Consider the following 11,072-nt stretch of genomic DNA (forward strand, 5'->3'; position numbering starts at 1 on the left):
CACAGGAAGCAAAGGAGATAAGGACGCTCACCGTTCAAACGTTCCTAGGACCCTCTGCGATGTTTAATTGGGAAGCAGAGTGGGTGTTACCCATGTTACATGGGGCCACATTAATCATGTGTTGTATATCCATGCCATCCATCCGTTTCTCCAGCCCAGTTTAAGACGTGTACCCAAAAATTAAGCAGATTCAAATATCAGGCGAACAACAACACAGGAAACAGTGGTGATTATATGTCCACTTTCAACTCCTAATACCCACGCTGACATTTCCTTTCCATTGAACCTGTTTATAATGTCAACCAGACCTTTGATGATGAGAAATATAAAGATAAGCTTGATCCAAAACTTTTGTGGCTCAACAATAGCTTTTAATGGTCTACCAGAGATTTGAATCTGCTTTAAAATTTTTATATCACATCCTAAATTTATACGGATTAATGGTGTGGATATATATATACACACACCACCAAGTTGGCCCCACATGGTAAGGGTGACCCCCACCTAATCTGATCCGTTTATTTGCCACACAAAGTCACGTGAACCCACATGGTAAGGGTGACCAAGGGAACATAAAATCCAGCTTGACCCAAAACTTATTTTGCCCACAATAAGTTATCAACTGTAAATGCTCAGTCCCCATGGTTTATTATGATGTGATTCACTTGAGCTTTGGATTTACCTCGTTTTTTGGTTCATGTCCCAAAATGATTCAATAAAAAAACAAAAGAAGAAAAATGATGAACTATGTGGTTAAAACAAATACATCATGGGTCCCGCAGGGCTTTGACTAGTAGTAACCATTTTCGAAGATCGTGTTGGAGGAGTCACTATCAAGATCAATTTCAAGTCCGAGTTTGAGTCAAGTAAGAGTCCACTCGAAGAAGTGGTGATGGAAGCAGCTTAGCAGGTGTTACTCTTTTTGTGGGGTGTGTGTCCGAGTTTGAGTCCAAGTAAGGGTTCTTGCTCTTCCTTAGGTGGTAGACTCTCGGCAGTTTCAACTCCCAGTCAAGGGTTCCCAGTCAAGGGTTCGGGTACCCATAGGTGGTGAAATTCCCCTAGCGTGAGTGTGTGGGGTATATGTGCGTGTGTTAATAATAATAATAATAATACTAATAATGAAGTGTTACTCTTTTTGTGGGGCACATCTTGATGGTATCTTGTATAATTCATGCTGTTCATATGTTTTCCAGCTCATTATAAGAAGTGGTCTCAAATTTTAAGTAGATCCAAGAGCCACACAATAAGAAATAGTGGTGATTGGACGCCCATAATTTTTATTTGCCGTCCAACATGTTAATAAGGTCAGCCAAACCTTGGTGAAGGGAAAATACAAAGACCAGATTGATCCAAAACTTCTGTGGCCTTCTTAAAGTTTTAAAGGCTTGTTCACCACTTTTAAGTGGTGCAGTCCGCTTAAAGGATGGGTGACATGGATATACAAACATACTCGTCAAGGTGGGCCCCACACAGTAAAGGTACTATGAGGGCAACATCCATCCTTGCCCCTGATCGGACTAAAAAGGTTTTCCCCATATTAAGGCTGGTTGGGTTTGGACGATGCTGGCTAGTCTTTTTAAGAAATGAATGAATGATCAAAGGTTTGAAATTAGCCTGCAAAAATAAAAAAGAAAATATCTTTGGAATATCCTTTGCCTCCATCAGTCCCGGTCTTATAAATGATTTTGATAATGGAAACATAACCTTTGATTAAAAAAATCCTTTTTAAAGTTTGTACGCCCACATGAATGAAAACCACTCACAAATGTCTTCAAACTATTCTTTCCTTCAATCGCTAAAAAGTACCTTTAAATTATCTACTTCTTGTAACCACGACGAGATGATGGGATCAAGCCAATAGGCCACGCTGGGCTATTCATCACTGGCCGTGGCATGGGCTGAACACTGGGCCTAGAGTTCAAGCTGGGGCACGACCCTTGGGCCAAGTTTAGCAGCCCAAGCTCCACCCATAAAAGTTGGGTTACTGGGGCCAGGCCCAACCACCCATAATAATGCATCACACCTTGTTAGAGCATCCCAACCTTTTGTCTTTTCTCCTTGATTTTGCACCATTACGGTGTTCGATTGTCCTCCTCAGTTGTGGCGATGGTGCTGATGTACAGCTATAAAGACCATGATTGAGCAATCTTCTATTAGATACATGATTAAAAGTGAAATTGTGAGCAGTCCAAATTCAAAGGGAAATCAGATTGTTAAAACTTTGATTTTTATTATTATTTTGTTGCACAAAGTCCATCCATGGCTCGGTTAATGATTTGGACGATCTAGACTGCAATATGACCATGCTATGCATTCTTGAGGAGTCATCTCTTAAAAAAATAAGAAAGAAAAAAAAAGAAAAAAAGAAGAAGAAGAAGAAGAAGGAATTTTTTCCACAAAATTCATTCTTAAGGAGTGAGAATGAAATAAAACTCTAAATAAATAAATTAATTAATTTTTGTAAAAAAAATAAACCACTGGACCATGTTAAGGGATGAAATTAAAAAAATTACACCCATTTGTTTTTATTAAAAAATGATAAAGTTGAGAATTGTGGGGCACATGTTGTATGTATATGACATCCAACCTCTCCCAATGCTGAATCCTATTCGAAGATCAGACAAAAGAAAATTCTGTCGGATCCAACCAAACAGTGGGCCACACCATAGAAAATAATATCCCCTGCCCAAAAACATCCAAATTGAGGTGTAGCTCATATGATGATTGGATCGACCAGACCTTTTGTTCCAAAGACGATCTTGGTGAGGTACATACCATGTGGGCCCCACAAATCTCAACTAGTAATCTCATCCCCACGAATCACCCATCTCATAAATTTGGTCCGTAGTGGTATTATATTTTTTTTTGGTACAATCAGCATTCCTGAAGAAATTTTGCTCTTACAATTTCTAAGGAAAAAGTAACCAAAAAAACAATAAAATATGGCCAGCATCCATAGTTTGTGAACAGGACTCGCTTCCCAATGTGATCCACCTACTCATGGTCCATGATGCATACACCGTGAATCCTGCCTGGGAACCATGAACGGGTGATATCTTGCACACGTGTGGCACTAGGTTTGCACGTAAGCAAAAATACTATTGACATATAGACTGTACATCCAACTGGCCCAATCATAGATCCGGCCATGGATAAAAATCATGGTTAAATGATCCTAGGTTCGGATACGAGAGGACTCTGTAGATGATTTACAGATGAACTGGTGAAAGGAATTCCACAACCATTCCATTCCAATTGGTAGATACAAATTTTACAAGTTGGCTGTTTTCCCTCTTATACGTTGCTCGCTCGGGTGGGATCATCCGATTCATGTTATTATAGGCTATATACCATAAATGGTAGGGGCCACCAGATGTACAGCCTGGATCCTGCACACGTGTAACACACGTACGGAAACAAGAGTGCTTTAAGATCAATAGCACCAAAATCGTTCCCATTAGAAATCCCATATAGTCAAAGTCAACCCATCGCTCTAGCAGTTTGGAGAAACCCCTCTCTGTGTCTCCCCCCCCTCCCCCCCTCTCTTTCACCCTAAAAAAACATGATGCAGGGAAAGCTGTTGCTCCTACTCTTCATAGCAGCAGCAGCAGCAGCAGCAGCTGAAGAAGGTAAGTTACAATTCTTCCACTGCCTCCAGCATTTCAACACAATTACAGAATTACTCTGGCTAACAAGCCACCTTCTCCACAGATCTACTCCAAAATGCTGACTTCGAATCACCACCGTTGAATGTAACGGCAAACTCCACGACACCATTCGTGCTCTTGACACAAACCAACACCATACCTGGCTGGACCTTTAACGGGACGGTCCAGTATGTTACAGCGGGCCCCAACATGTCATTGCCAGGAAATGGCCACGCCATACAGCTGGGCACTGATGGGAAAATAAACCAGACCTTTAGAGCTAATGGAACAGCGATGGATTATGTACTTACCTTCTCGCTCGCTGCAGGAGGCGAAAACTGTTCTACGTCTACCACCGTGAATGTGTCTGTTCCAGGTAGATCATCACTGGTTGCACTGGAACAGCGGTATGGAAGTGAGGAGTGGGAGAGCCATGCTTGCTACTTGGGGAGGTGGGGCGCCAACAGCGGACCAATCAACCTCAACCTTCGTAGCCAACCGAGTGAAACAGATCCCAATATCACATGTGGGCCCGTGGTTGACACGTTTATTCTCAAGGCGATCGGGATGCCAGTTGAAATCCAAGGTGAGTAGTTATTTGATGGATTAGATGAAATAATGGGCAGTGATTTGATAAGTCTATGCCGGCCTCCATGGCGTTTGGGCTCCATTGAAGATGACCCAGTGCAAACATCAAGCCAATCAGCTCATGTGGTGGGCTGCACTGTATCTAGAAGCACAGAATGCTGGCAATTTCTTAAGGTGTAAATGTATGGCTCACCTGATGGATGGACCCGCCTGATAATTGGTCAAGACACCCAAGCCTATTGCTCTATTTTCATCAGTGAGGAAGGAAAAGAAAATGAGCTATATTATGTTGGTAATGAATGAAAAATTGGAGAAGGAAAAAGGTGTCTCCAGGGCATCCCACCTACACCTGCTACATGTGCCAGTTTGGTTGGAGCAAGATCCGAGCTGTCCATGGATCTGACCATGCAGATGATCTGGCCCCAAAATCAGGCTGTTCCATTCTTCTAGTGGGCTACTATGTTAGAAACAGTTTAATGGTCTATAAAACATATGAAGAAGCATTTTCGAGCCATCAATTTATTTTAACTGTGGATAAGCCTGATTTTTAGGCCAAGGCATCTTCAGAGTGGGCTGTAGATGTGCTGTCTTGTGCAGGTTTGTGCGCTGAGTAGAGCTACAGCCCTTTCTTTCTCATTTGGTAATACTAGAGCACAAAGTAGTACATCTTCTTGCCCTATATATATATATATATATATATATATATATATATATATCAAAGAGTAGCTCCCCAAAAGGGGGGGAAAAAACAAAAAACAAAGATCATTTCCAATTTTAGTATTTTCTGCTGCTGCTCTCCTAACGATGATCCAATGGTGGAAATTGCAGACAACTTGCTGATAAATGGTGGATTCGAGGTGGGGCCTGCTTTTGTGACTAACTCCACTGAGGGCATTCTACTGGAAGAAGAAATAGATTTCACTCAATCTGCATTACAACAGTGGTCTGTGATGGGAATAGTGAAATATATAGACTCCAAACACTTCTTAGTCCCACAAGGCAACGCTGCAATCGAGATCGTCTCAGGCGATATCTCTGGGGTCAGAACAACAGTGGCACTCAAGAAGGGTTCTACCTACAACTTGGAGTTTGTGATGGGTGACACCAACAATTCATGCACAGGCAATTTCATAGTAGGAGCCCAAGGAGGCCCATCTGCTCAAAACTTCACATTACAAAGCAATGGCATGGGCACTACCCAAAAATTCTCTATGGTGTTCAAAGCAGATTCAAATCCAACTCCTATCAGTTTCACTAGTTTCACTCAGGGGCAGACAAAGGATTTCGCATTCTGCGGCCCTGTGATTGATGATGTGGTTCTTCGCGCTGCTTCATGTGGATTGAAATCCGCTGTAAAGAGTGGGGTTCTGTTTTCTTGTATTGTTTTCATTGTGAGTGCCCTGAATATACTTGGGTGAAGCAACTGTTTGTTGCAATAATAATTCAGCTGCCAGTGAGGTATTGTTCTAATACGAAGTTGGCATTTTAAGTTCCTAAAATCAGTGTTTGGCCATCCACTTCTATTTTGCAGGATGCGTTTGGATGCACCGTTGGATTGAATTGCAATAATCAGTTCAATCAAAGGAGTACACTCCGAATTGCCATTATTTACTTTCTAGTTGGACTTGAAGAATAATGCGTCTGCAATTTGATGGCCGCTTTGATCATTATGAATACAAAGGACGGTAATTACAATGTGGTCATTTCCTCTCTATTGAATTAGTTAGTACAATTCAATCCAACAGGGCACCAAGATGCAACCCAAGAGATTAGCATTCTACCGATTTTCATGACTGAATATGATGTTGCTTATTTTTGTTGCGATTTTCATAAGAATATCATCAGCAGAGTTAGACGAATCAACAGAGAATGGCTGTTTGCGAGCATTTGATTTACAGGAGAGTGCTGGGACGAGAATGGTATGTGCTGCTGATTGACCTCGAGAACAGTATGGCCGTAGGTTTTTGCTCGACAAGGGAATAATGTGAGCGTTTCCAAGTCCACAGGCACTTCTCGCAGCTACATGTGTGTTTGACATCCTAGCTAAGCATCAGGTGGGTCCACTGTGTCCAATGACTAGCCCATAAAATTAGAATGGTCCACTTATCAGAAGGCCAACTTGTACACTGAATGCGGACCACTGAAACAATCCATCTGCTGAGAAAAATGGCCTATGTTTGGCCCAAGACATCTACACAAGGGCGCCCGCTTGATGCACGGCCTGGTTCTCCCATACATGACAGGTTGGCATGTATGGCTGCATGTGTGGGATTAGCAAAGCTCAGGGTAACGATTTCATTAACAAAGGAGACAAGAGCCAGATATAACAAGTATAACCATAAACCAGTAGTGACTCAATTTGCAAATTTTTTAAATGATGCTATCACTATAAAATGGATCAAAATACAAATTCAGGAGCCCTCAATGATAATTGCTTTGGCGTGCTATAATTGTCAACTGAATTGATGTTTCTTCTATAGCCCACTTGTAGAGTATGGCCTTCTACGGTTTTAAGTAAGCCAATCTAACCATACCTTGCCAGTCATTTCATCTCAACATACAGCGTTCAACTTGTTTCTGGTCTTTGCAGATGTCTGTTTGATGTATCACCCTGAAACCATGCATCATAAGACAATGGCACGGATCGGATAATTGAACCTATCAAGGAGTTTTGCTGCCCTACATCCAACCTACAAGTTGGTCCCATGTGCGAGCCCCCAGCTTCTCATCCAGCAGGCCACAGAGCAGATGTGCCCTGGTTTGAAAAGAAGGCAGTTCAACAAATCTAATCCCTGGGTTTGAAGAAAAATAGACTTTTAGAAAAAGAAATGCAACCAACCGCCCACAATAAACACAAAAAATCCAGCAATTAGGGCTGTCCATTCCAAACTGTCTGACTTTTGGCATTGAGAGCAGAGCCCACCTGATGAGTGGCTAGGGTCTCAGACATGGTGGGGCCCACCTGCTGGCATCTAGGATTACACATTAGCAGTGACAATACTTACAGTATTAGACAACTGGTTCCTTATATAGTGCAAGGACCTTAGCATTGTTTCCATTGTATCTTTCGCCAATTGGAATTTGACCTCTGTTTCCCCTGATAAAGACTGTGTATCATCTTGAAGCTGCACGAATGACCTCACAATAAATACAAATGACCAACAGTGTATTTTAATAAACTTAGTTGTTGTCATGCATATGATGACTCAAGACCAGAAGGCTTGGACATATTAATTGTATATGGTGCATGCTTCACATATTGGATCGAGTCGAGTCATGATGTTTGCAATCTCAATCCAATCCCAATGTGAGCTCAAACTATACCATATGTTATTCTATGATTTTTTATACGTATTGTATTAACATTTACAATTTTAGTCTTGTATTATTTATCTAGAGAAAGACAAAAAATAAAGTAGGTGTTAAAATGTTTTTTTCCTTTTTTTTTTTTGAATCATAAATCATCGTCATCCTAGGCCCTACCATTTCTATCTTAGGTCCTATCCTCGGTGAGTGAACAAGCCTTCATATCTCCTCAGTTCTCACCAACTCAATCCAAATCAAGGTTCCTTTCCTTAGCAAGGCCACCTCTGGCTCTTTTAGCACATGACGTAATTGTCTCAACTAGCCGTCCATCATTTTATCTCCTATCAGGGCCACTCTTTGATATAAATATTTTTTTTTAAAATGATATCACTATGTAATTCTCAATGGGCCTAGCCATTCTATTCACATCCTCATTCTGGAGCAGATTTCGCAAACAGGAGACTTTTCACTTTAGTGCATCCTGCCATGGTGTGCCATCACATATTCTGGATGTGTCAAATGTCCCCAATTCTGCAAAATGGGCATTGCCCACCCAAGCCCCATATGGACCCATATCATTCTGTGGTATATCGACATTGGCACCAAGCAAAATAAATTGTTTGAATACCTTCAAATTAATAACTGCAACATGATCTGTGGATTCTGCATCTTGGTTTGCCATATTCCATGTCATTGCCTTCAAACGGGGCAAAGAAACCTGAAAAAGTTTCATAAATTTTTTTTAAAAAAAAAGAAACAAAAGAAAAAAAGCAGCAGTTTAGCTCATAGTATCATGCAAATCGATCGATATGATGTCAATAATTTTTAATAAGCTGAAATTATTATTTTTTTAAAAAAAAAACCTCCTGAATTGCTTCTTTAGTTTTGTATCCATACATCCAAAAAATCAAATGATCACAGAAGTTGATAGACATGATAGACATAAACTAAGGGTTCCTCTGAGTGAATTGCTCAAATCATGAGGCATAAGTTGTGGCAACTCATCCATGCCACATATGGCATACCTGCAGATCAATCCAAACAGTCCAAATAGTGGGCCGAATTGTGGGCAAAGCATAGCCTGAAAATCAGGCTGATCAGACAAATCATAACCATCAGATTGGCAGCCATTAAATTCACGCTTATAAATAAAATGGTCAATGGTCCAACTACAGTGGTCATCTAGATGGTTAAGAACATTGGTCAGTGCGACTACAAGCTATGATCCACTTTGGTGGTCTGGATTTGCATGCATTGAATGCCATGTGTATTATGGATGATACGGCACAACTCAGTAATTAGTGGCAAACACAAATTGTAGTGTAACCCAAACACCCATTAACTATGGTAGAAGGATTGAAGAAACTAAGAGCTCAGAAACTCTATTCATGGCTTTGACCAATCTCATGAAACTCTTCATTACAGAAATAATCAAAGGGTTGAAACTCAGACACAGTCACAAAATGACAAACCTGGTCCTTGAGTGCATCATCTCGCCACTCCCGCTGAAACTTTTGCAACAAAAGGGTAAGCAATCTTTGTAATTCAGGTGAGACCTCTTGAGGAAACAGCTTATGAATCTCATCCTTGCTAAAATTTTCGCACACACACCTTCGCATTAGTATGCGAAGGCACACCAAGAGCTGCAAATTGAAAATGTAAATGAACAAAGGTACATAATGGAATTGCAAAGTCAGGCATAAATTAGTGTCCTTGAACCAGAATGAGAAAGAATTAATCCCTTGACATGTCTAAAGGAGGATTGGGTATGTGCAATTTAATGGGCAGTTTAGGTAATTTAAGCATTTATAGATTTTTGGTGTATTTTTTAACATTTGTTTAAGCTTTTAGTCGGTTGGGTATCATGGTTTTAGAGTTCTTGTTGACACATGTGTTGAGTGGCCAATAGGCCTCCTTTGACTAAGAGATTGCGATCTTGACTCACCACTACTTTTAACCTGTTATGAAACAAGATTCTAAAAACATTTCTTCTATGTTTTGCAGAAAATCCGAGCAGGGTAATCCAAGACGTTTAGAGCATATTCAAGGATATAAGAGCAGCAACCCTGTGTACTTCGAATTTTATTTTATTTTTTTAAAATAAAGAAAGAAAGAAAATGAGAGTGCGCACACACAAAATCAAGCTGCAGCCAACCTTCCTGCCCGTAAATAATCCCATCACGAAGGCGATGCCCAGCCTCAATGTCTCATGGCAGATGGCACCCTCTCAAGTTGGTTATTAGCTGTATAAATGCTTGCTTTAATAGGATTGTAAGTAGACTCTAGCCCAATTTTGATACAGAGAATCCAATATATGGAAATTGAAAACCCCTGTGGAATCCTCATGAAATGGATAACTGTGGAATCCAACAACAATTCCTTGGTTTGGTTATGAGTGTTATTTTTAAAGGAAATGTTAAAAGGTGAACATTCAAACAGCAAGAGCTGTTTTTAGAGAAACATCCAGAGCAGAATATCGATGTGGGTGTTTCTGAAACAGAGATATTGAGGAGAAGAATAAAAGGGGTTCGAGTATGGTGTCCGTACAGGGTCGAGGTCGGAGTCGGTTGGGAGCTGAAGCATATCGCGAATGATATCTCTGTCAGCGGAGTCGAGGCCAGTGTTGCGAGTGCGCCACAGTGCTTGGGGAATGTACTCCACAGATTCCTTTGAATTCGATCTCACCAACAGCGGAGGATGCCCCCACAACGATTCATCCGTTGCCCTACGACTGCCAATAATTACTGGCTGAAAAACCAAAGGAGAGCTTTGCTCATTCGGACGCAGATTCATTGGTTAAAACCCGGTGCCCCTCTCCCGGCCACTGGAAGTTGCTGTGGTCGGAAGTATGTGGGGTCCACCGAGGGGGGTGTATCTGTATCCCTGACTGTGAGGCCCATCTTGATGTATTTGCTTTACATCCACCCCGTCCATCCGTTTTGACATATCATTTTACGTCGTGTTACCAAAGATACTCCCCCATTAGTTTCTCAACCTTACAATCGGATGGGACTCCAAAAAATCAGGCAGAATCGAAATTCATGTGGGCAACATGACAGAAAACAACGTAGATTGAATGCCTGAGATTTCTTTCACTTCAAATAACTAATTGCATTGGTAAAAAATGTCCATTTACTCCTCTCGGCACTCATTATATGCAGCAAAGATATTAGTTAGGTTTCTAACACCATCAATAAGGAAACCTCATGTATTTTTTTTAACTTATCTAAATCAAGGCCCTTGATTTAAAGTATAATTTCTAAGCACTATTGTATCATCCATCAAATTTTCTAGAGTATACCTATTCCTACACACCCTACAGTGAACCCAACGGAATTTTGAACTTTCCCCAAATTACTAAAGAAACAATGAGCCAATTTAAGCATTCCTTGGACCATAATAAACTCCCCATCAACTGAGATGGTTAAGAAATTAAGGCAATGGCTGGCTGATTACTATTTAAGGAGTGGAGGAATGATGCATGGATGCATGTGATGAGGTTGAGCACCGTCTTCCTTTTAAGGAATAATT

At 40.9% G+C, this 11,072-nt stretch overlaps 2 protein-coding genes across 9 annotated transcripts; one reads left to right on the forward strand and one right to left on the reverse strand.

Annotated features, from left to right (window-relative positions):
- The first annotated feature begins 3,275 nt into the window (after positions 1 to 3,275).
- LOC131246878 (protein DUF642 L-GALACTONO-1,4-LACTONE-RESPONSIVE GENE 2-like) lies at positions 3,276 to 5,705 on the forward strand. The gene is made up of 3 exons (XM_058247330.1): positions 3,276 to 3,629; positions 3,712 to 4,233; positions 5,064 to 5,705. The coding sequence occupies exons 1-3, from the start codon at positions 3,563 to 3,565 to the stop codon at positions 5,651 to 5,653; spliced, it is 1,179 nt and encodes a 392-aa protein (XP_058103313.1). The 5' UTR covers positions 3,276 to 3,562; the 3' UTR covers positions 5,654 to 5,705.
- Positions 5,706 to 6,568: 863 nt separating this feature from the next.
- Positions 6,569 to 10,638, reverse strand: LOC131246879 (uncharacterized). 8 transcript variants are annotated; one of them, XM_058247332.1, is made up of 6 exons: positions 10,091 to 10,638; positions 9,014 to 9,162; positions 8,170 to 8,259; positions 7,241 to 7,360; positions 6,930 to 7,027; positions 6,569 to 6,846 (listed from the first exon to the last, which is right to left on the reverse strand). In XM_058247332.1, exons 1-6 carry the CDS (start codon positions 10,332 to 10,334, stop codon positions 6,783 to 6,785), a joined length of 765 nt encoding a protein of 254 aa, XP_058103315.1. In that variant the 5' UTR covers positions 10,335 to 10,638; the 3' UTR covers positions 6,569 to 6,782. The 8 variants fall into 8 exon arrangements, with proteins under 8 accessions (XP_058103315.1, XP_058103314.1, XP_058103317.1 ...); XM_058247331.1 differs by having other exon boundaries at positions 9,014 to 9,184; positions 10,089 to 10,636; XM_058247334.1 differs by having other exon boundaries at positions 6,919 to 7,027; positions 9,014 to 9,184; positions 10,089 to 10,635.
- Positions 10,639 to 11,072: the final 434 nt, after the last annotated feature.

This window comes from Magnolia sinica, chromosome 5 (assembly GCF_029962835.1).
Source record: "Magnolia sinica isolate HGM2019 chromosome 5, MsV1, whole genome shotgun sequence".
NCBI classification, from domain to species: Eukaryota; Viridiplantae; Streptophyta; class Magnoliopsida; order Magnoliales; family Magnoliaceae; genus Magnolia; species Magnolia sinica.